General features: G+C 41.8%; 1 protein-coding gene across 2 annotated transcripts in view; it reads left to right on the forward strand.

The window, feature by feature from the left end:
- tspan9a (tetraspanin 9a) overlaps positions 1 to 25,648 on the forward strand; it is a 193,055-nt gene that overhangs the window by 90,001 nt on the left and 77,406 nt on the right. Inside the window, exon 3 of one of the 2 annotated variants that reach the window (XM_085461245.1) lies at positions 25,143 to 25,222. In XM_085461245.1, coding sequence (XP_085317371.1) covers positions 25,160 to 25,222 — 63 coding nt within the window. In that variant the 5' untranslated portion in view covers positions 25,143 to 25,159. Of the gene's footprint in view, positions 1 to 24,047; positions 25,223 to 25,648 lie in introns of those variants that run through there. The other variant, XM_085461244.1, reaches the window with a different exon arrangement.

Here is a 25,648-nt window from a genome sequence, read left to right on the forward strand (position 1 = left end):
TTGTGGAGACAGCCGTAGCGCACAGAGGCAGTCTTTTCAATGAATTCTTGGGGAAAAAATGGAAAACGTCACAACAACAAAAACAAAGAGCTGAGAGAAGATAATGGGGGCTGAAGGCAAAAATAGCATCCTATAATAAAGCAACTAATGATAGACACATAATAATTAGAATGCATGGAAGGAATACACTTTCTAGTGTTTCTGTGAGGCTCCAGCTTGAATTTTCATATTACTGAGTTTACTGGGAACACACAGATTCATGGGCCCTACTTTAGAAAGGCCTCGCCTCATGTCTTTAGAGCATAAATGTCAAAAATTGCCAGAAAAATGTTTTATATTAGAATCAATTTTATACTTTTACTGATTAAAGTCTTTAACTAAACATTTGTTTTTGCAATTTTAATCCTGTGAAAACAAGTTAACTTACCTCGTTGTGGTTATTTTTTTTACTCAGGTTTTGACTTTTTTTGTTTTCATGTGCTCTGAAGTAGCAAAGCGTGACGACTTCACACACTGGGCCTCCTGTGGGTACAGGGCTGCTACGTGGACCACCTGGCACATCTGAGGCTTTTTGACTGTTATGCCGCTGTCAGCATAGCATATGACTCTTACAGGGGCTGTAAGGGGTTTAAAGAATTTCCCATTTCTGAGATAAAGCATTTCTTGTCTTATCTTTTAGGAGCTAAGCCTGAAGGTGCTGGAGTTACATCTGTTATTTACTATTTTTGTGTATATAACGGGAACCTCGTAAACTGAATGGTGGTCTCCCGACAATCTTGGATGTTTTATAGAATTCAAATAATGATCAGAAATTATTAAGAGACTCTCATGAATCTAAGATAAGCTCACATTTTATCTCTATATGTCATATAAATAAATCAAACTAAATGGGGAGGGGGGGTAGAACTTGATCTTGGTCCATATTCATCCACAGTACACCACACACACGCTCAAGGCTCAATAGTGTCTGCTGCTGTAACTCTATTGTCATTCTGTAACAGAAATGTGCTGAAACTGGGAGATGCTTTGCTTTCAGTCTCTACAATCCATAAGTCTCTGCAGCTGTGAGCTAGTGAACTTTGGGGAGATGGGAAGAAATGGTCATGGAAAACGTGTGCTTTAAAAATGCATATTTCAACATCAAAATGTAAAAAGTGGTACCAAACCCTGATCTCTTCTTTAAAGTCAGGTGCATTTGTGCTGCTACCACAGCACCAAGGCTCTGTTTAACTGGAAATACTCATCGACGTTGATTAAGACTACAGTGCTGTTGTTAATGTCAGTTTAAAATGAGAGATTGTTGACAATAGGAAACTAAGTATTATTATGGTAATTTTATAGCTGAGCGTTTTGCTCCCCAGTATATTATGGACTTATCGGCACGCGGGTTAAGTATGAAGCATTATGTTTGCTACCACGTGCCGCTCGAGCTGATTACATTTCGTTTAGCCTCACAGTGTGGCTAAAGATTGAAAGTATTTTGAACCTTTGCACACATTATCTTCAGCTATATGACTGCATATTCCCTTCTGCAGTAACCTTGAGTAACAAAATGCTAGGGTATAATGAATTGCAGTATGAAATTTGAGCTGATATTATGAATATTAATGTGGATGCAGCACAGAGCCACAAAAAGTAGAGTGAAATTGTTGAACTAGAAAGATTGCTATCTGCTTGTAGCAAAGTGTATTTTAGATAAAGGGCAGTTCTATTTGTTCTGTTGTCTTCTTGTAAATTGGCATGAATGGTAATGCAGGAAATACTGTTGTATTGAAAGTGTGAAAATGGTGGACAGTGTCCTTCCCCCTAACGTTTTCCTCCACTTTAACATTCTGTACAGTGTGCTCTTTGCCTCCACCTGTGATGTGGCAGTAATACCACCGTGGAGACGGGCTGGAGCCTAACCTACACTGAAAAGGAAATAAAACTCCCGATGAACTGAATTAGGGACGTCTGACCCAGCTCATCTAGATTCCTCGTACACAAGCAGACAGGGGAAAAAAATACCCCACATACAGGACACAGAGACTGGGAAGCATTCAGTGAATTTACTGGTTTTTACAAAGGTCATGTTGTTATAATGATGTTTTAGGCCTCAGCCACACTCGAGTGAAAATAGGACTGCAACCGTTACCAGGAAAACAACGGCCAAGTGTTTGCATTTCATTTTTTTGCTTTCTTGGACTCATCGCTGTGACCAACTTTTAGCTTCCAAGGCAGCTGCACAAGTCGCTGGTGGTTAGGGATGGGTATCGTTTAGGTTTGATCCGATACCGGTGCCAAACCGGTACTTTTGAAACGGTGCCGGTGCTCAAAGGGTGCTCAAACCGGTGCTTAAAGAATGGAGAACACAAAATTGGTCCAAAAACCTCTCATGTTCAGCTGTTTTTGTAAAAAGATAACAATGTTAGCCTTTTCTGCAGCTATGGGGCATATATGGCATCACGCTTGGCTGGAAGCAGTGCTTAAACAATGGAAAAACACAAACTTTGTCCAAATCCACTTTTTCTTTGGTCATTTTAGCCTTTTTGGCCAGGGTGAAGGGAGTATCTGCCATCAAACAAGAAGACAGCCGCATGTAGCTATGATGGTGTTTGCTAGTTCACCTTACATGCATTAATGTAATAACGTGGTTAGCCTACTCAACGTAAATTACACACGAACAACATGAAGCTACTCACGCAGAGAAGAACGGCTGCTGCTGCATCATCATCCTCATCATTTCTGCTACACTGGCAGGGCTAGGGGCCAGGACTCTCCTCTTCGGGTTTTTGGGGGATGTTGCTAGCTCCGGGTCTGATAACAGGCACCACACCCGCAGTAGATGTGCTCGGTGTGAGGTACAGCCAGACTTTTGACCGCTTCGCCTTGGGCATTTTTAATCTGTAGCTCTGCTCTAAAAGAACGTACATACCTGGGCCCGCCTACTAGCCTCGGAAACGTAAAATGATTGGCTAGAATCTAAAGTGTATCACAGAAATAAAGCACCGAAATGTGCGCTGCTTTTCGGTCTGGTTACTACCGTTTATGTCAGAACCGATATCGGTACCCATCCCTACTGGTGGTAGGAAACTTGTGTCACCAGGACTCTGACTGATTATAGTCACTCTTAAACATATTGGTGAAGATTTGCAATTACTCTGCCTTGTAAGTGCAAAGAGATCTCCAGCATGTTAGTCAGAATCATTCTCCTCTCCATCAAACAATGACACACACAAACCTGAGTTGCTAAGGTTTGTGCCTGGCAATTCACTGTATATTGCAATAAATTTAACACCAAAAAGCATGTCTCATTTTGTGCCCAACATGTGTTTGATCGCTGTTGTGTTATTTAGTAGGACTAAGAGGGAGAGATGTTAACAGAGCGAGTGCATAATTGGCACAGCACACTGCAAAAACATGTCACTCTTTGCTCAGTCCTCACTGTGAGCTGAGCCCCTGATCCGCAATAATACGGGTATTTTATTGAAACACGGGAGAACTGAACTGAACTTAACAGAGGGAGGGAGGCAGAGAAGCCCAAAGCAAGAGAAGCGCCGTTTCCAGTGTTCCAGGCTTTTATTTCTACACAGAGATCATTACACGATGAAAACAGCTCTCCATGTCTTTTCTCTGCAGTCTGCACAATAGAGGAACATTCATATTTATTTATTTCTTTTACTTCCCTCTCTTATTAACGCATCTTTTAAAATGCAGCAAATAATGGGACTGTGTTAATATGTTAGCTCAGTGTCTGCATGTAACAACATGTTACGGTTAGTTCAGTTAATATAAGCAATATTCCCAGTCTCACACGCTTCTCTTCATGCACTCACATTCAAATTGAGCAACACAAACATGTTAACATAGAATTAACAGTTAATTAGAAGCTAGAATTAAATAGGCTGCAAGTTTTCATTTTGAATGGTTTGAGCTTTTCATTCAGGAGTGTGGTTGTTCCTCGCTATCAGCTGTCACAGCAGCTGCACCAACAGGTATGACACCAACAAACTGTGTGCATAACATTTCTTCAGAGACGCCCCATATAAAGGCTTTCTACCTTCAGGATGTGAGACAGCAGCCCCGGTGCTTAACTTGTTTCACACAGTGCAGAAAAACCCAGAGCGATGTGCACATTTACACACTCGGCACAGTAACAGTATCTTTGTTAACACATAGACGGTTCTGAATCTGACAGTAATGTTTGTGTTCTTCTGCACACCGTCGATGTCAGCTGTTACGCAGATTTCACTTTTATATGTTGGAATAGTTTGTAATAAAGCAGCTCTCTGGATAAATCCTGCACTCCACACAAATACATTATATCATAGACATATTCTTCTTCTACTTCTTCTCATTTATTTGCACTGCAAAACTGTTTTCAGTGCAAAACCTATGGTTACGCTTTATTATTATTTGTTAGCGCCTTCATTTTCAGCTTCAGATTTGCTCTGCTCCTTGTAGAATGCCGGTCATTAATGAGATAAACCAGCTCTGTCTCTTTGTTTATAAATATATAAATTATAAATTTACTCCATTTGTAGTTTGTTGTATAGGGAGCCATGCCTGATGAGTGGATTCTGCACAGTCCACTGGAAACAAGTCCACCAAGGTTCTGGTGGTGCACTACACCTCTGATGTAGATGGAAAGATATTTGTAACAGAGAGCAACTGATTAATATTAGGCAGTATTATTGTATCACTAACAGATTGAATATGAATGCCAACTTGACTGAAAACTGATAGGCACTGTCTTATTTCTTTCTTATCTCTGTTTTATTGCCGTCTTGATTCATCAACGTCTGTTTGCAGTAATTGACTGCGATCGGTCTCAGACTTGGTCTCTGGCTTTGAAGCAACCGTTTCAAAGCCAAGAAGAATGCAAGTTGATTGCACACAGTCGCAGTAATTTTGCTCACACGGTGCTCTCCAACCACTGTTTTTCCTAGTGTGACTGTCACCTTATCGAGGGAAATTCTAAAATGTTACAGATAAGTAAAAGAAGAGGACGACTTTCAGTTTGTAATTCATGGTGGATTTTGTTGCTTGATCATCACTATCGCACAATCTTGACCGGCAACCCCCTGCGGAGCTGTGAAAGCAATTTTAATGGCTGTGCAGGTGTGCATGGCGATTAGCTTACTGCTATTGTGAAGTAAACCCAGCAGTCTTGTCCCTGAAAGAGCCATGCCCATTTTTTTTTATTATTATTTAAATGTGAATCAGCTGAGCTACCGAGGCTGTTTTCTCATTTTGGTGAAGGTCAGTGTGTGAATACGGAATGACAGGAGAGAGAGTGTGAGTGGGACTGAGAGAGATGACTGCATAAAATATACAGTCCAGTGAAGAGAAGGAGAGATGCTGCGTTAAATGTAACTCTGCAGGCAGGCATGCTGTGCCTTAGCTTCATATCTTATATCTTACTCCTTACATGGGGGTATAGTTAAATATCGTCTCTGTTCCTGCTGGTCTCTCTGTGTGTAACAGTAGATCTGTGCTTTTGGAGTGATGGAGTCTCCATATGAGGTCATCTGTCAACCCCATGGAACAGCTGCAGAATATTCGTTTTTACCTGGTGGAGTCTGAACGTGATAGTACAGACCATCTTAGGCAACCTGAGTCTTTTCATGTGTATGTGCAAAACTCTAACACATTTTTGCAAATGTATAAAATGTGATGCAGGAACTTTACGTGAAGTAAGACCACTGTTCGATGTGTGCACATTATGATTTGAACACCGGGAGGTGACGCGGATATTCTAATCCATTGCTATGGGTGAGAGGTCAGAGCAAAGCTATTTTCTGGTCTTAAATCATTTCGAGGGAGACCCTGCGCTTCTGGGAATGATGTAAAAAATTGATGACTGAGTGGCAGAGCATCTCACATTTCCTCCCCAGTAGCCCTCTGCCTCTGAAGTTTTTGGGGCATGTCACGGGTAATCTTGTTGAAATTGATATTCAATCATTTCCTCAGAGGAAATACGCTATGTAAATAAGCAGTGCAAATGAATGTATTTTTATATGTATTAGCATACAATGAATAATGTCAACTCATTAATGTTCTGCATAAATTGCTTTTGCCTCTTTCATTATGTTTTGGGATTTGTGGGGAAACAAAAAATGCTTTCATTTAAATCATCTACAAGTGATTTTGTTCCAGTGTCAAGCCACAAAAAGCATGGGGTGGGAAAATATTAGGTTAATTTATAATCAACAGTCCTCAAAGGGGAATTGAGAACTCCAAGTCACCAGCAAGAATTGTGTAAGTAGGTGAAATAAGAAAAGTAGCCGGAGCCAATTTTAGCTCGGACCTTGGAGAGATTCACCGTCTTCAGGCTTTAATTAAGAATATTTGGCAGCTAAGCAAATGATCTGTTTTTATGTTCATAACAGATGTTTTGGTAGGCTCCAGATACTCAAAGTGTTACATTACTTACTTAACAGTTGGCACACACTAAAATTAAATTGTTTTCTTAATGGTAATGCATCATGTTGCTGAAGGGATTAAAATCCCATGTTCAGCATGGAGAATGTAAGATCCCCGTGTAGGACTTCACAGAGAACTTGCTCTTCTATTATGCACTCACCGGCCAACTAAGTACCTAATCAGCCAATCACATGGCAGCAAATCAGTGCATTTAGGTAGTTCAAAGCAAGGATCCGAACGGGGCAGAAACGACTTTGACTTTAACTTTGACTTTGACTTTGAACGTGACATGGTTGTTGGTTGTTTTCAGAAACTCATGACCTACTGGGATTTTCCCACACAACCATCTCTGGGGTTTACAGAGACTGGTCCAAAAAGTTATGCAAAATGCCCTGTTGTTGAGGTCAGAAGAGAATAGCTACACTGCTGTGATCCGATACAAAGGCAACAGTAATTCAAATGAGCACTCATTACAATCAAGAATACACAGCACGTCAAACCTTGAAGGAAATGGGCTGCAGAAGACCACACCAGGTGTCACTCCTATAAACTAAAAACAAGAAACTGAGGCTACAATTCACACGGGTACGCCAGAAATGAGCAACAGAAGTCTGGAAAGACAGTGAGCCGCTGCCATCTTTGGATGGTAGGTTCAGAATTTGGCATAAACAGCATGGATCCATCCTGGCTTGTATCAACTGACTGGTGAAGGTAGCAAAATGCTGTGGGATATATTTTCTTAGCTCGCTTGGGGCCTGTTAGTGTGAGTTGAGCATCATTTAAACACCACAATCCTACCTGAGCACTGTTGCTGACCATGTCCATCCCTTTGTGACCACAGTCTTCTAATGGCTGCTTCCAGCAGGATAACACACCATGCCACAAAGATCAGATCAATTCAAACTGGTTTCTTGAACATGATATTGAGCTCACTTTAATGGCCTGCACAGTAGGGATGGGTATCGTTTAGGTTTTATCCGATACCGGTGCCAAACCGGTACTTTTGAAACGGTGCCGGTGCTCAAACGGTGCTCAAACCGGTGCTTAAAGAATGGAGAACACAAAATTGGTCCAAAAACCTCTCATGTTCAGCTTTTTTTTCTTTGTAAAAAGATAACAATGTTAGCCTTTTCTGCAGCTATGGGGCACATATGGTATCACTCTTGGCTGGAAGCAGTGCTTAAACAATGGAAAAAAACACAAACTTTGTCCAAAACCTCTCATGTTTAACTGTTTTCCACTTTTTCTTTGGTCATTTTAGCCTTTTTGGCCAGGGTGAAGGGAGTATCTGCCATCAAACAAGAAGACAGCCGCATGTAGCTATGATGATGTTTGCTAGTTCACCTTACATGCATTAATGTAATAACGTGGTTAGCCTACTCAACGTAAATTACACACGAACAACATTAAGCTACTCACGCAGAGAAGAACGGCTGCTGCTGCATCATCATCCTCATCATTTCTGCTACACTGGCAGGGCTAGGGGCCAGGACTCTCCTCTTCGGGTTCTTGGGGGATGTTGCTAACTCCGGGTCCGATAACAGGCACCACACCTGCAGTAGATGTGCTCGGTGTGAGGTCTCGCAGCAAGCTATCAAATACGGCGCATTTCTCAGCTTTTAAAAAAAACGCTATGCGTCGCCAGGTGTTTCATCGGATTTGAGGTGTTACCTCCTTTGACAGTATCACAGTATCAGCTTAAAGCACTTGTTGTAGGCTGCTGCAACAAGCCCGCTTCGTCTTGGGCATTTTTAATCTGTAGCTCTGCTCTAAAAGAACGTACGTACCTGGACCCGCCTACTATCCTCGGAAACGTAAAATGATTGGCTAGAATCTAAAGTGTATCACAGCTCAGGAAAAAAAAAAGCACCAAAATGTGCGCTGCTTTTCGGTCTGGTTACTACCGTTTATGTCAGAACCGGTGCCATCATGGCACCGGATACCGGTACCCATCCCTACTCCACAGTTATTCCAGTAGAGCACCTTTGAGAAGTGGTGGAAATCTCTGTTGTCACTATGGGCCAAAATCTATGAGGAATGCTTCCAGCACTTTGTTTTATCACAAAGAACTGAGGCAGTTCTGAAGGCAATATGAGGTTTATTAAGGCTCTAGTCAATCGTATATAAATGTGTATACTGTGAAAGCCTAACGAGTGTCCATGTTTGCAAGTTCTTGTGTGTGATTGCTTCTTTGTAGCACTGTGTCAGATACTAATGTGTATGTCTTATGTGTCTTATTTGGTCACATTATTTGTTTTAAACATACTCCCACATAAGCCTGAAGATGGATACTTTGTTGGCAAGTGCATGATGTTTATAAGATAATCATGTGTTTCACTGTTTACGATGTTGTGAAAGAGACTCCTCGTGGCTTGTTCCACACCATTTATGCAGCTCTGTAGACATCTGCTGTTTTCATTCCCTTCACCATGGAGGTGAAGAGGCCATGTGTGTTCCTCTGTGCTGTTTACATAAAGCATCCATCAGCTCTAGTTTGTTCTCCAAGCCTCTCTGTATCATTTTATGTTATGAGTGTTCACAGAAATCCTGTCTCTCAGATTGCAGTAAAAATATATATATATTTTATAAAAAGTCTGCACATATTGTTTGTTTTTAAACTGCTGTAAATTATTTATGTGGTTATCTGCTCCATTGTCAGCACTTGCTTCTTCATATCTAATTCATATCCACAAACACAATGACATGGCAGCTGCTTGTTTAGAGGAGGCCATTAATCCGCGGCAGGGCACTTCCTGTAAAAGTGAAGGGATCCAGGGCATCTTGCCACTGTCTGCTACCTTTAGCTCTCCTCCCCTTTACTCTCCTTTGTTGTCCTTGCTCTCATTGGGTGGCAGTCAAGAAGTGGCTGCTCATGAATGACCACAGCCATATTGACAGTGTCTGCGCCAAGGGACAGACGCCACGTCCCTAGTTTAAACACATAACACACACATGCACGACACACTCACACATGGAGAGCCAGGGTATGCCATACTGTGGGGAGGTGCAGCCCAGCTGGTCGGATTGGAGCCGAACAGAGCTGGTCCATCTTCTTCTCTCTGCAGGTTTCCACCAGACATGATTTAACCTTTATTTTTTTATTTCTTGCATGCGTTTTATATTTTTCTACCCACACATTTCTCTCCGTCTCTCTTTCTAGTTTGTCACACGTGGGTGTGCACATATCATTTTATGATGGGATTGTGTTAATCACACTATTGTACTGTTCATTGGCGGCTCAAAATCATGAAGTGATCGATATCCCTGAGGTACAAACAACAGTCCTGAAGTCTACAAGACAGAGATGAGATATCTTTATGGTACACAGGATTGTAAAGCTCCTCAGGCATTCTGCTGTCTTTAATCAGTCGTTGCCTTTGAATCCTCATCGTCGACTTTTAGCACTGAGTAGCATGAACAGCAGGGAGATACTTGCTTCGTATTTTCTATTCCATCGCGTTTTATACTTCCTCATGTCTGAACTCCATCCCTTTCCATCTTCACATCTACACAGCTCAGCAGTGCAGCCGACTCCTCCTTTCTTTGCATTACATCAACAGCCAACTAAAATATTGATCAACCCCATCTGACCCACATCGCTGTGTCAGCAGCTTCTTTAACATTCCTCGGGAGATTCAGTGTGTTCATCTGCCTATTGATGTGCGTGGACGTTGGACACACATGAGCCCCATGTGCTGTGTGACGCCAGCTGTTTCTCACCCTTGTGTGCATTAAAAATCAGATCAAACCATGATGTTGACCCTACCCCCTGCATAGACGAACCCTTTAATCTCACTGCATGCATACGCAGAGATAGCACACTGATGTCAGCTAAGGGGCTGCTGCCCCTGATAGCAACCAGTCATATCCTCTGCAGCCCTCCTGGTAACTTAGAGAGAACATCTTCAGTAATTTCCCAATGTTTGGGATAAATAAATTTTTTATTATTATTACTAATAATGGAGGTTTGTGCATTTATATTAACAATGCTTGGTGCATGAACTCCACTACTACTGAGAGTCACTGCTCACCTAATGCGGAGTTTTTAATGGTCAAATGCAGACCTTATTATCTCCCCAGAGAACTCACTTCGATCATACTCACTGCCGTGTATATACCCCCCGACGCTAATGCTAGGTTGGCCATGAAAGAACTTTCTGCAGCCATTAACAAACACCAGAATAAACACCCCGAGGCTGCTTTTATTGTTGCTGGCGACTTCAACCACACCAACTTAAAGATAGTCCTCCCCAGATTCCACCAACATGTCTCCTGCCACACCAGAGGAGACAAGACTTTAGACCATGTGTATTCCAACCTGGCTGGAGCCTACAAAGCCACACCCCTCCCCCACATTGGACAATCAGACCATCTCTCCCTGTTCCTCACACCTCGGTATTCACCACTCATCCAACGTGTGAAACCTGCTGTGAGGACAATTAAAGTGTGGCCAGAGGGGACAGACGCAGTGCTCCAGGACAGATTTAAAAACACAGACTGGAATATGTTCACCCACACAGACCTGGACCAGTACGCCTCATCTGTACTGGATTACATCTCCAAAACCACAGACAGTGTCACCACCCAGAAACGGATCACCATGTACCCCAACCAGAAGCCTTGGATGAACCGGGATGTTCGTCTCCTCCTGAAGGCCCGCAACACTGCCTTTAGGTCAGGAGATGCACACGCCTACAGTACAGCCAGGGCTAATCTAAAGAAGGGCATCAAAAAAGCCAAACACCATTACAAAAAGAAGGTAGAAGAACACTTCTCCAACTCCAACCCCCGACGCATGTGGCAAGGACTCCAGACCATCACAGACTACAGGACCACCAAACCCTCCCCCGCATCCTCTGATGTCTCCTTCCTCAACGAGCTCAACAACTTTTATGCTCGTTTTGAGCGAGGGAACCCCACAACCACAACCAAAGCAGACATGACGCCAGACCACCAACCTATGACTCTCTCCCCCACCGATGTAGGAGCGGTGCTGAGCAGGATCAATGTCCACAAGGCTGCAGGCTCTGATGGCATCCCCGGGCGTGTTCTCAGAGCGTGTTCTGGGGAGCTTGCAGGAGTGCTCACAGACATATTCAATCTGTCCTTGGCCCACGCTGTGGTACCGGCCTGCTTCAAATCCACCTCCATCGTCCCGATACCCAAAAACTCCAACCCATCTTGCCTCAATGATTACCGCCCAGTAGCACTCACCCCCATCATCACTAAGTGCTTAGAGCGACTGGTCCTAGCACACTTCAAATCCTGTCTCCCCCCCACCCTGGACCCCCACCAATTCGCATACCGCCGGAACAGGAGCACAGAGGATGCAGTCTCCATCGCAATGCACTCTGTCCTCTCACACCTGGACAACAACAACACCTACGCCAGAATGCTGTTTATAGACTTCAGTTCAGCATTCAATACAATCCACCCCTCACAACTCATCAGGAAACTGACAGACCTGGGTATCAGTTCCCTCATCTGCAAATGGTTACTGGACTTCCTGACCAACCGCCCCCAACATGTCCGGCTGGATAACCGCTGCTCATCTACCATCACAATGAACACCGGTGTACCACAAGGCTGTGTGATGAGCCCTTTCCTCTACTCCCTCTTCACCCACGACTGCAGACCTGCTGATGGTTCCAACACCATCATTAAGTTTGCAGATGACACCACGGTGATTGGCCTCATCAGTGACAACGATGAGGCCGCCTACAGGGAGGAGGTGGATCGTCTGGCTGAGTGGTGCGACACAAACAACCTGCTGCTTAACACCGAGAAGACCAAGGAGCTCATCGTGGACTACAGGAGGAATGCTGACCCACATCCACCCATCCACATTAAGGGGACGGCTGTGGAGCGTGTGAGCAGCTTCAAGTTCCTGGGAGTCCACATCTCCGAGGATCTCACCTGGACGACCAACTGCTCCAAGCTGGTCAAGAAGGCTCACCAGCGCCTCTTCTTCTTGAGGACTCTGAGGAAGAACCACCTGTCCTCAGACATCCTGGTGAACTTCTATCGTTGCACCATCGAGAGCATCCTGACCAACTGTATAACAGTCTGGTACGGGAACTGCTCTGCCTCGGACCGGAAGGCGTTGCAGAGGGTCGTGAAAACTGCCCAGCGCATCGCCGGAGCACCACTTCCTGCCATAAAAGACATCTACAGGAAGCGGTGTCTGAAAAGGGCTGGGAAAATCATCAAAGACCCCAGTCACCCATCACATGGACTCTTCACCCTCCTGGCCTCTGGGAGGCGCCACAGGAGCCTCCGGACTAAGACCACCAGGTACCGGAACAGCTTCTTCCCCACAGCTGTCAGACTCCTGAACTCTGCCTCCTGACATCTGACCCACGTTAAACTCATGGACTGAACATACACACACCCACAATGGACAACTGTACCCTCAAACACAATAATAACATGGACTGAACCACCACTCACAACCACTAGCACTTTATATAGCCTCTGTAGAAACTATCTACACCCTCACTTATCTTAACTGCACTACTGTATAGCTCTGTGTAAATAATCATTCTGTACATTCGATAATCTTTAATCCTACAACTGTTTACAACTTGCATAGTTCCCATTTCTGTATAGCTGTATATCCCAGATTCTGTAAAGTTATTTATTTCATATTCTGTATAGTTTTTCATATTTATATCCTGTTCATATCCTGTACATAGCTTGTACTCACTACAGCCTGTACATACTTATAGTTATAGAATATTCACAACATACTTCATACCGTGTACATTATAACATACCATAATAGACCCATTTCTGTAGTATACTTACATATCTATACTATTGCTAATATATATTGTAATATATCTATATCACTAAAGCACTTCTGGATGGATGCAAACTGCATTTCGTTGCCCTGTACCTGTGCATGTGCAATGACAATAAAGTTGAATTCTATTCTATTCTAATTCTACTATTCTACATGGAAAATGCAGTAGGTTTTACGCTGATTGCCCTTAATAAACCATTCGTCTCTCCTACTCTTTTATTTTTGTACATCAGGGGACATTTTTCCTTTAAAGTTCTGGATTGTGCCCAATTGCTTTTTTCCCTGAAGTGCAAGAGAGAGAAGAGCTGTGTATGTGTTGCTGTAGTTATGAGTTCACACATAAACATGACTCAGCTACATGGCTTTTAGAGCATAGACAAATATGCCCAACATATAGTCTTTTGCCTTCACAGCCTTAAAGAGGTTTTATGTTGTACCAGAGGCATTTGCAGGTTATGGAAACTTGAGTTCATATGTGTTAATCAAACTGTAACCTGTGACATTAAGAGTTAACTGCATAATTTCTGAAGAAATAATAAGTGTGTTAATGTTGATGCAGCTTTGATTTGGCACATTATCAAGCAGGCATTGTACATTAGATGTTGATTCGTACAGTCTGAATTCAAAGAGCATCATCATCGCAGCGAATGAAAGAGTACATATTGTGAAATTTATCATTTGTAGCTTGTTTGGTGAAAAGCTCAAGGTTAAAGGGTTTTTTTTTCAGTATGATTTTTAATTTTAAAGCAGTGATGAATGTTGTAGCTTTCTTAGCCCCTTTCTGCCTTTCTGACCAATCAAGGCAGACCGGTCCGCCAGCTGATCCAATCTAGTGGCAGTAAATGGCTACACAGTGGCAACCATGATGGATAGTTGTCTAAGCAGAGGGGATTCCAATCAGCCAATCACCTGGTGGATTGCTGGTTTCTATGGAAGAAAACACCCACAGTTTAATGTACAGCAAATATAAAAGGGAGAGGCACTTAGACGTAATCACTTCTCCAAAAGTCCTAACAAAACACAATATTTTGTAGTTTTATTCATACATTGGGGGGGTGGGGGGGTTATGTGTATTATATAGGAGTTGTTGGATATTAAAAAAAAATCACCCTGCTTTTGGCTTCAGTCAGTATGACTTTTGGTGGGTTATGCTGTAACACTGACACTGGTGTATTGTCAAAATATGCATGTAGAGTGGAAATTGTAGCCGTGCAATGAACCTAAAGCTGTTTGTTTTTCATAATGGAATACTACTTGTACAATATTATAGGTGACAGCATGGACATTGTTTTGCAAAACACACTTGTTATAATCCAAAGAAATGCGCAAAAGTTATTTTAAATTTTCATCCTTGAAAAGATATCAGTCATTACATCCAGAATGTTCCTCGAAGCTTTATGAAAGCATTTTGCTTTCATATTGGAAAAGGTGCTATTGGAAAACTAGCACTGAAGAGAAAGTCAACATACTTCTTGAAGACCCTCCAGTCAAGTTTAATTAACATAGACCCAGTGAATCAATAACCGAGCCCTGAATTTAGTGGTGTGCTCTACAAATTCCCAGTGAACTGGATAAGATATTGCTGACATTTCATCTTTTTCAGACAGTTATGACTCTCTTAAATATTACATAAAGCGTAGGACACTGGTGGATGCTAGCTATTTCACTCCTTTGATCAACATTATCAGAACCCCGTGTCAGTCTTGATTTATCTGCAGTGCTGTTCGGGGATTCATATATCGTCCAGCTACAGACATCACAGGCGTTTGACCCCTCTGAGATGGCCTTTATTGAACAGGACTTTACTGCACTCTGATACTACGTTGCATTTCAATCATGGTGAGACACTTTCTGATCTAAATGCTAATGTAGTATCCTGTAATCTGAGTATGCTCACTTTACTTGTAAAACCCTGTTCCGTCTCTTGTGTCCTACCTAATCTCCCACTGCTCTGAAAGATGTGTTTGCAGGAATTAAGTTTAGATTGAGGTTTCACTACAGGACTAGCTTCCGGGGTTTTTTGTGTGTATTTAATTTCATGGGGTCTGTGAGTGAGTGAGTCCCGTGTGCACCTCTATGTCTGCTGGTTTAAGAATGTGTCACAAATGCTGCTTTTTCTCTCAAATCCTCACAGGAGCTACAAAAACAGTCTGTAGTACTCAGCAGATGGCTCCTTTCTCACAGTGTGTCTGTCAGTGGTTTTTCCCATTCGAGTAGATAAGTAAACAGAGATTTTAAGAAATATGTCTAATGGAGCACTGGGTTAAACAAGATCACCTCTCTAAAAGTCTACATGGCTAAATAACATCATTAATTTAACTTTAAGAAACAGTCCTAGATTCCTTAGCTTTAGTGCTATTTTCAGGAAACCTCACATGCTGTTACAGTGGGACCTCAAGGGCAGCATAATACCATAAACTCCTAATTAATACCCTTTCCAGACACCTTTTATTGACTTCCTGGTTGCAAATCACCCAAGAATGACTGAAGAATTATGCTACTGTCTGGCCAGCCTCTTCTCAGAGGGTAATGCTCAGAGCATCATAAAAGGGCAGCAGACTATAAATATCAAACCAGATGTCATCTGATTTTAATTTGATTTGGGAGATGAGACAGACATCAGAATTAATAGCTTATTAGCTCATCTCTACATTATTGCATATCCGTGGATCACAAAGTGCCAAGATGTCCTCATCTTGCAGTCAGCTGAAGCAGTTACTGTTTATGTTCCTCAGAGTATTCGGTCATCATAGGCTATGCTGTGTTGTCTGTTTGTGTCCAAAGCAACAAGCGTGGCCTTGAGAGGCTCTACGGGCCACAGAGACATGCTGTGTGGGGTGTAACTCTTTGTAGTTTTAATCCTCTCTTTATATCCGGGCCTTGATCATAAATTCACACCAGGGTCATGTCCTGTTACATGTGATTTACTGTATGTCTGCAGGTCTGATATGGTTTCAGATTGACTGATCAAAGGTATGTAGCATTAAATCCTTGCGTAATATGATCAAAGTTAAATTAGAGCCATTAATTGTGTTGTGGACTTGTTAGAAGCCATCAGTTACACCCAACCCTTTGTTTTTGAAATTCTCTCTTTTTCTTAGTGGTTCAGGGAATGCCATCTTATTAGAACCACCATTTTATTTTTGGTTTGCTGTCATGAGTGAAATGACCTTGTGACTGGGGTTGTGATTGTCATAATTCAATTTCAGTTACTGAATCAGAGACATTCAGTGGCAAGATATCAAAAACATCTAAAACGCTTCCTCATGAAAGACGGTATTCTGTTCATTAATTTCCCTAAAATAGTGGGTCTAGATTTTTGGTTTTGGAACCTAAAGGAAGATTTGAACAATTACACGGGTGCGTAAATTTGGCTGTAAATCCTAACACTTAATGTAATATAATACTAAGTAACCTGGTAATACCTCAAGAAGCTGAAAGTCTAATTCAAGGAGTTGCTCCAATCACATTCTAATCAATTGTTTTAAAATAATCTGTGTTGGTGAGGAGGAAAAAAAACTGTATCACAATCGACATACTTATGGGCCTAACTATATGTTAAAATAAAACAGAAATTGTTCTTACAGTGCCCCAAATTTAAATCGCATTTCATCTGCAGACTGGTGAATATAACCAAAGTCTGTATGATTGTACCTATAAAGGTCCAGGAGTATGATTCTTGCTTGGGGTTTGAAAGGTCCTGGTTTCAAATCCCGGACAAGCCCCCATTTGTTACATCACCTAAAAAGGTCCAGGGGAACGTAACCAAACTGTCCAAGTGGAAAAAAGGAAACAGGGAGGCAAAATGGTTAAGTTAAAGGGTTTTATTAATTTTTCTATTAAAAACTAAACTAAAAGAGTCGGCCAAGCCACTATCACCTTTTAAAGAAAGAAAACAACAAAACTCAAGTGTTCGTCAGTAAAATGAAAAGTGAGTCAAAAAATTGTTCATCACCAAAACACACTCCTTTCTGCAGAACATGAGCAATCAAGCACCACACACACAGCTCACTAGCTGCAACCCAACAAGACTCTCTGGCAGTAGAGTTTACCTTTCTCTGGCCTTCAGTATTCCTAATTTCTGATTGGAGTCAGCTGTCCAAAAAAACGGTAGCACCTAAGGCAGGAGAGCTGGCAGGACACACCCACACAAGGTCACTTTCAAAGGAAGTCCTGCTAGAGCCGTAACAATGATAAAAGCCAAAAACAGTTCAGATTACCTTATGGTGAACCTCACACTGTATGTTTCCCTTATCTCAAATGTCCAAGTGTGATTATCTCATTTGTGTTAAAAGCAACCAGGCTCTTTCATTTTTGCTAGATTTCTACAGATGTATTTAATGAATTCATGATGGAGAAAACAATTACGCTTTGATTAATGGGCTTTTTGGTCAAGCGTTCTGTAACATGACAAACAAATGATATTTGCATGTAACCAAAGAACAATCAACAGGGAAAAAATGTTAATTTCACTTCATATAAAATCTTAGGAAAACAAACAAACAGAAGTCCAAAGCGGCGCACACAAAGACACCGTCGTGTGTAATGATGTCAGAAACATTCTGTCAAACAGATTCACATTTCATACGCACTACTCTGCCATCTTCCCCAAGCTTCACAGATAAACTGCATCTAGAACACGCCTTATCAAAAAATGCTTTTTTCAGCTTGTAATACAAATCACTATACTATACACCAAGTGGGATTGATATCTTATTATTTTAAATTCTTTCCGTCTTCTCCTTCTGTTGTACATCACTGAGCCACTGAGTTTGCCTCCAGTTTTAGCTGATGTTGTTGGAATACAAAATTTAATTTCTTTTTAGATATTTTTCACTTTTTTTTTTTTTTTTACTGCATTTGCAATAAAGAGTTCTCTCACAAGGCTTAATATACTAATGGAGATAGATTTTAATTAGCTGCTAGTTTGGTGATATTGGGCTGATAAAAGAGGTCAGTGAAATTGGTAAGTAATAAAATTGCACAACTGGAAGGGATAAGCTAAGGTGATAAATACAAGGAAAATAGGGTCTTCTTTTTTTGGGACTGAATGACCGAGGGAGATGTTAAGAGAATGAGCAAATAAATGGGTAAATACTTTGTGAGTGCAGTGCCAAAGCCTTGGGCCTTTCCTGTAGCTCTTGAGTCCTCATCACAGATGTTTTGAGCAGATTGCCATTGCCATATTTCTCCTCTTTGCCAGACACATACAAGTTATAAATCAAATTAAGACAACAAAATTACTTTTTTATAGTTTGCACAGTGGTCTGCAATGTTTTAGGTTTCTAGTAACATTTTTACACTGAAAGCTGCGGAGAAGACGTCTGCATACCTTTATTCAGCAGTGTGCGTTTCTCTCTAGTATCAGATTTAATACATAATGTGAAATGTCTCTCTGAATACATGTAGCTAATAATGTGACTCGCAGAGATTTGAAGTACTTAGATGATTATCTGAATTTCTATTTGCAGAGACTGATTGCTGGCTGCAGGTCTGAATCAGATTCTTTCCTTTGACTTTCATAAGTACGTGCAGCTTCAAACCATATGGAGTAAAATCGAGAGCTACTGTAGATGAGCACTTATGCACATGATAATGCTTTCTTCTGTTTTTCTACACATTATATGGGTTTGCTGTTACGTACAGATTGCAGGTTTACATGATGGGCTTGTAATAAAGCAGCACTTCTCTGGATAATTCTGACAGCTGAAGTAGAAAACGGGATTTACTGAGAGAATGACTGCTCCATCCTTCAAGACCTCACATGGTCTTTATCAGTTCCTGTAGTAGGGTTCACCCTTACATCAGAACATATAGATTCTCCTTCATTTGCCTCACATTGATCTGAATTGCTATGCTGTTTCCAGAAACAAAACCTGTCATCAGATGTGTTATTTTGGTTAGTAGATTGATTTCTCACCAGGTCTGGTCATATTTGCTCTGCTAATTTATGCTGCTTTTGGTAAATTGTATTTACCTTTGTTTAAAAGATCTTGCTGCATCTGTATCTCTAAATTAGTGGATTGTTAGCTAATCACCCCAGCCATTCATGTCATTTTTTCCATTGCAGCTTCATGTTAACTTATACTACTTAGTAAATCTGTCCCAAAGTGTTAGGCCAAAATAGTTCATCAGAATAGTTTCACAGGGTTTCGGCATTCTGCACTGCTGCCTGCTGGATGAATTGACTGCCATTTGCACAATAAATCTCCCTCATTTGGTAATGATGGAGAGTGCTGTCTAGAACACAAGAGTTAAGCTGTGGGATCAAATGACGGTGAAGGTGCCGTCATACGTTTCATATACTCGTGAAAACATTAACAGTTTCCTCTTTTTCTGAATGTCGTTATCCTCAATGAGACTATTCACATACGCGTAGACAGTTTTCCTTATATGATAAAGATGATCACTTACAACAAGTTTCTGCTGATGTCCAGTCACCCTGTCCACTCAGGAGAACCAATGTGTACCTTCAAAATGTCCCTGATTCCCCTCATTATAGGGCTCAAACTTCAGGTTGCAGGTTATAGATAGATCATTACCCAGCAGATCCAGTCTGCTACATGTTAGACTCATGATAGTAGCAAAATGTTGGTATGTATTACTCACTGATTTTCAGTAGTTATTTGTTTATGAAAGTGCAACACATAAGGGAATATCCCTTTTAATATTCTGCTTTTACTAGGACATCACTGGGAGGCAAATGTCTATATTTTAGAGAATACAGAATGAATAAAACCACAGTTAAGCTGGCATAAACAACAAAGATCATGAAGATATGCATACATTATCTCTGATATTACACTAATATACAAACATTTGAGAATAATACCATAAATTCACTGCTGAGTAGCTTCAACAACAACATTTTAAGATGGAGTCAGTGGCTGCAATTTAAGTGTTTGCAATTTGCATTGTGCAGGTCTTTATTTAAGGGCTTTTTTTCAATAAGTGTACCACCTACTATTTCTATGTTAAAAGATGTTTTTGGGAAAATGCACCTATTATCTACTAAATGTCAAACTTGATAGCAGTAACCAGGAAAATACTCAATACCATTTTCAAAACCACGGTGAAAAAATGTAAATTTAAAAAAAAATACCAAAAAAATTAGAATACTACAAACAATAACATCAGTGACGAACTTATTTTTAAGCTGACTAATGCAGCGCAGAAAAATAGACTAACATAACCATGTCTGTGAAGGTTCTCAGTCATAGTCTAAGGAGCCTGGAAAGTAAAGCGTCTGGACTTCTTTAAGTTTCCTTGAAGACGTTTCACCTCTAATCTGAGAAGCTTCTTTAGTTCTAAGAGCAACTGAGTCCCAGATTTTAAGCCCTATGGGGCTTAAACAGGGTCCCCAATCGGGTCATGGATTCCCTATTGATCCTCTGCCTAATCACAGGAGACAAGATGTGAAAATGGGCTGGGGTCACAATCGGCCAAGGTTTCACTCTGGGACTTTAAGAGAAACAAGAGAAGCACTTTTTAGACACAAATAACTGTCTCATCCTGTTAAATTAGCCCTAGCTTTTAAATTATAGATTGACAGGGACAATGACGTTTCTTGTCTAGCTCCAGCGTTAACGTTATCATTTTATTATTATCCGTAGCCGATAGCTGCTGCCTTAATGATGACTTAAGAGATGTCTGATGTTAATGGCAAAGCTGAATGTGTGAGCCAGCCAGATTCATTTGTATGAAAGCAGGAGCTTTTTCGCTTCGCAAACTTCCTCTTAAAGTGTTCTTCACCGTTGTGAACATCAACTACTTCAGCTGCTAGTGAGTGTGGAGGGGCTGGAGGAGGCAAAGACGGTGCTGTTAGTATTGAAACTGCTGAAAATGAGCATCTAATTCCATGAAAGAATTTTTGGTATTCATTAGTATTTCTTTTACTAATATTTTAAGGACTTCAGTATTCGAGATATTGGTTTACACAATCGTGATACCAACAATGAGTCATTCTTTGTTCATAGCATTTGTGTCTCATTTTGTTTTGTAAAGCATTGCCTGCTGAGCTCTCAGAGAGTTCTATAATTGTTCCCTGTGATCTCTAATCTCTTCAGTCCTGCCTTTGAAACATACATACATATGTTTAAGGAGCTGCCAGATTTACTGAGCGCTACAGAGAATGTTTGAATGCAGTCTCATCCCACTCAGCGTCTCTATCTAAACGCAGCCTCTCTGCTCTGGTCTACTCGGCTGCTGCTCTGCATATTTTTCATCTTCTCTTCAAGCTTCAGCTCCTTTGTGTCATCCCACAGATGTCCATTTCTCTGGAGTCTCGAGCTTTGTCTCTTGCTCTACCCCTTAACAAAATACAGCAGCTGCTGGGCAAAAATTCTTCGGCTGAATCTGCGTAGGCCTGGGTATGTCCTACTACTTGGCTACTTGGAAGTGTCAGCAAGATATACAGCGAGAGCCCCACAGAGCCCTGATAGATTTGTGATATGTGACAGATAAGTTTTACTCTTTGCATTTTCTGTTCATAACAAACACATTTCATAAGCTTTACTTTAAGTCTTTCGCGTGCTTACTTGCTTTCTCGTGAAGTCAAATGAGGAAACTGAGGATGAAAAGAAGTCTTAGTTTCCATTGTTTTAGGTGTAGCCTTACAATCAATGTCGAGACATGAAACTCTGTCTTCATTTAAAAAAAGCCCTGTGATCACATTTCCAAAAAATATCAAACATTTTCCTTACACACGGGGTAATTATTATTTCTTTTAGGTAGAGTCATATTTGTTAATGCAGTTTTGTCATTTCTGGTAACATTTTGAAGATGGCTAAAGGGTATTTGGTGGTTAATAAATTGCCTGTGATCACTCACAGGGAGACACGGGACCACTAACCATGTGACCTTAACTTGTCCATCTTTTTGCATGTGTGACAATTGTGGTGAAAATGTAAGGTCAATTAAATAAGGCCCCAGGCTTTAAGACTGTGTCTATTTGGCAACCACTCGCGTGAGGGGAAACATGAGAACAGTATTCCAGTTGAGAGTGGTTAGTGGATGTGGGTGCTGGGAAAAACTGCTAAAACCTAACTCACCTTAGAGGAGACGTTTGCCTTCAAAGTAAAAAGTGCAGCTATGGTGGGTGCAGCACTGAGGCTCAACTTTTACTTTTAAGGAAACCTTCTCCATTTAACAGCTTATTAGGGAATATTTGCAGACAAACGTAAAAAACTACAGGCAATTATGGCAACCTGTTAGCAGCCAAAGTGACCACTCTGAGGTTGTTTGCTGCAGGAACCAGCAGGAACCCGCAGCTCTGAGAAACCACTTCCACGAATAAACATTTTTCAGGTCCAATAGTTGTGACGGGTCCAATATAAGTCTTGAGCAATGTGCACAGGCTGTTATGGAGAAACTTCATTCCTTATTACCCCAGTGCTGCTACATTGGTAATGATAGGATTAGGATTAGTAATAAAACTATAAGTGGCCGTTTACTTTCGATCTCTTTCCAATGTGATCCCGTTGTTACCAAAATTTAAGTGTTTTTTTCCCCAGAATTTTCAACCATCATAATTATTATTGCTGTCGAAGCCATGAAGCCATAATTTGCATTAATTCTCTGTATTTATAAACGTGCTTCCTCAAGGCAGATAATTCTCCACCAGCAGTGAAACAGCTGAAGGCGAGGGTAATCTTGTCTTTGTTAACTGGGTATTTCTAGATTGAACTTTTAGACCACTGAGTTAAAACTCTCCCTCCATACGTCTGCAGGGTGACCCATTATCACTATTCTGCCGAGAGGCAACAATTACCAAACAATGTGCCCTCTGCTGCACGTTCATTTTGGAGAGAGAAAAAAAGTTGATTCTTACAGCTGATAAGAAAAATTAAACGGTTACATTAGCTGTTATGTTCAGAAGAGGACAAACGTTCTCACATTCATATGAACAGACAGATAATTATCTTGTGCATATTTTTATTATCTTGTATTATTATAATTGTCACTTACCCTCCATTTACTGCAGAGAATCCTGAACTTTTAGCTGTGTGGAACGCTTTCTAATCGAAGCTTTATAATGTCTTGTTAGCTTAGTGTGTGAGTCAGCAGGGCTCTTGTGCGTTTCACCCTGGCTTTGCATTGGAAAGTGTTCACCATCTTAAAGCCTCTTTCCATGCTTGAGATGGTGCCATAATTCCAGAGCCTGGATGTTGCCAGATAATTGGCGTCCCCTTACATGGATGTGAGGAGTGCAGTGACGAATAACAGAGTAAGAGTATGATCAAACTGGACCCCAGTACTGTCGCCACCACCCATGTGATATGCAATAATCACTCCAGTGGGGACTGGCTGCTATTTCAAGCTAGTTTTTCAGAAAGAAAAAAATATGTGAATAACCCACAGTCAGATTTAACTACAGTTTATTTATGGCAATGAATAAAGTTACAGATTAAAGCAGAATGAAAAGCTTCTCTGGCATGTGTGAAATCACAGGTGTCAGTGTCATCAGCATACTGACGCTCAAAGCTTTTCATATGCAAAAGAGACTGCCAGAAATTTCCACCTCACATCCCTTAACCCTGCTACTCCACAACTCCTTACTCATCTGCAATTATCTTCATGTTTGATTTCTGCGTGTGTGTGTGTGTGTGTTTATTTTGTTGTTGTTATCTATGGCCTCTCAATTCCCCTGATGGATATGAAACTGCTGAACATGTTTAGTCAAAGCAGCCACAGTGATGGGCTTAATAAAGACGCGGGGAGTGGAGAGGAGGAGCTGCGGTCTGGCTGCAGCTGCTGCATTGGTTGCCTGCTCAGCAGTGGGAAGGGACTGAATGAGCAGAGAGAGAGAGAGAGCAGGAGGAAGCAAGAGGGAGGGAGAGAGAATTGGGGGAGGAGGTGAGTGCTCTTGTTGGGAGATAGGGAATGCCCGTTAGTTGCGTCTGCCGATAATAGCACATCAGCCAGTGCACTCCTATTGGGAGAGCAGAGCACAGGCAGAGCAGAGGGACCGAGCTGCTGAGCAAAGAATGGTACATTAGAGTAGACAGGCACACTCGGAAAGAGAGCGATACTGGCACAATCAGAAAGAAACAGAGAGTGAGAGACCCAGGGAAGAGAGAGCGCATCAGCACACATAGACAAGAGGACTGAACAGGCGCAGGGCAGTGGAAAGAGGAGAGGAGGGACAGGGGGAATCAAAGTTACCAGGTCAGCAAGAGAACGTGGAAGTGGAGCAGCTGAGACTCTCGGGGGTTTCACTCCCACCGCAGCAGCCGGGCGCAGCATTAAGACGCGCAGGAGGAGAGTGATATTACAGGACAGGATAGAACAAGTGCTTTAACTTCTTCACAGAAAGACAGTCCCGTCATAAGGCGAGGGTAATGCTCCTCACAGGAACCTTCTGCACTTCTACTTTAGGATTATCACAGCAAGAGAGCTTCACCAAGCAGAGGACACTTAAACCTGCCAGAGGTGCCTGAGCAGTTCAGTTCTACACAGGAGACCTTTTCATCCATCCGTGGGCTTTCAGGTGGATGTAGTGTTGCTGTGTGGATTTTATCCTTTATTGCTTCAGAAGGTGAAGCAGTGAAGATTTGGAGGGCAAGTTGTTCTGTCCTATCATCTCTGAGACTATGGTAGACTGTGTGTCAGAGAGCCCCTCATCAGCAGCTGCAGCCCTAGAGTATGGAGAAGTCCAGCAGTGAGGAGTCAGCCATTCACCGTAGCCCTTCTGTAGACAGCCGCGAATCCGATTTTGCTCAAGCCTCCACGTCTGGCCGCCCTTTCGGTGGCCGCGGCTTCACTGCCGGCGCTTTCTACGGCTCCACGGGGCCACGCAAAAACACGCAGCAGGGGCAGACTGGAGCTGCAGCTGACGCCAGCGCGGGAGACAAGACTAACAACAAGTACAGCTCACCCAAGGGCAGCAAATACATAGTCTTTTACCTGGATCTATCCTTTGTGTTCCTTTTAGAATTTAAGAAGTGCAACATGGCAAGAGGCTGCCTCTGCTGCTTGAAGTATATGATGTTCATCTTCAATCTCATCTTCTGGGTAAGTGACTTTATATTTTCTTCTCCTCTTACTTGATGCAATTTATACAAATTCTGAGCGTCTTAAAAGATGATGCTGCCAAAGTAATTCTGGCTCGAGTGATTCACTACTCGTCGTTAGCCATATCATATGCGTGTGATAAGTTATTCAAAATGTTCATCAGGAGACATTACTTTCTGACAAAATGATGGCTGTCAGGGCAGTCATGCGTCTCTAATTACATCAGGGTGTTTATGCGTGTTACTCTGTGCATGTTGCTATTCCTGGATGTCATGACAGTGTCTGTGGCATTGCACCAGGTCTCCTTTTGTGTTTTTCTTTTTTATTCCTTTCGGTTCGGGTGGGGGTTGGTGGAAAAAGGTCCTGGGGGTCAGTAAAGTCAGTCTTTCACATGGTCGCATGATTTACAGTGAACATGAAGCTGCA

The sequence above is a fragment of the Copadichromis virginalis genome, linkage group LG7, assembly GCF_057382275.1.
Source record: "Copadichromis virginalis isolate Kocher_CV1m ecotype Utaka linkage group LG7, C_Virginalis_male_GT1.1, whole genome shotgun sequence".
NCBI classification, from domain to species: domain Eukaryota; kingdom Metazoa; phylum Chordata; class Actinopteri; order Cichliformes; family Cichlidae; genus Copadichromis; species Copadichromis virginalis.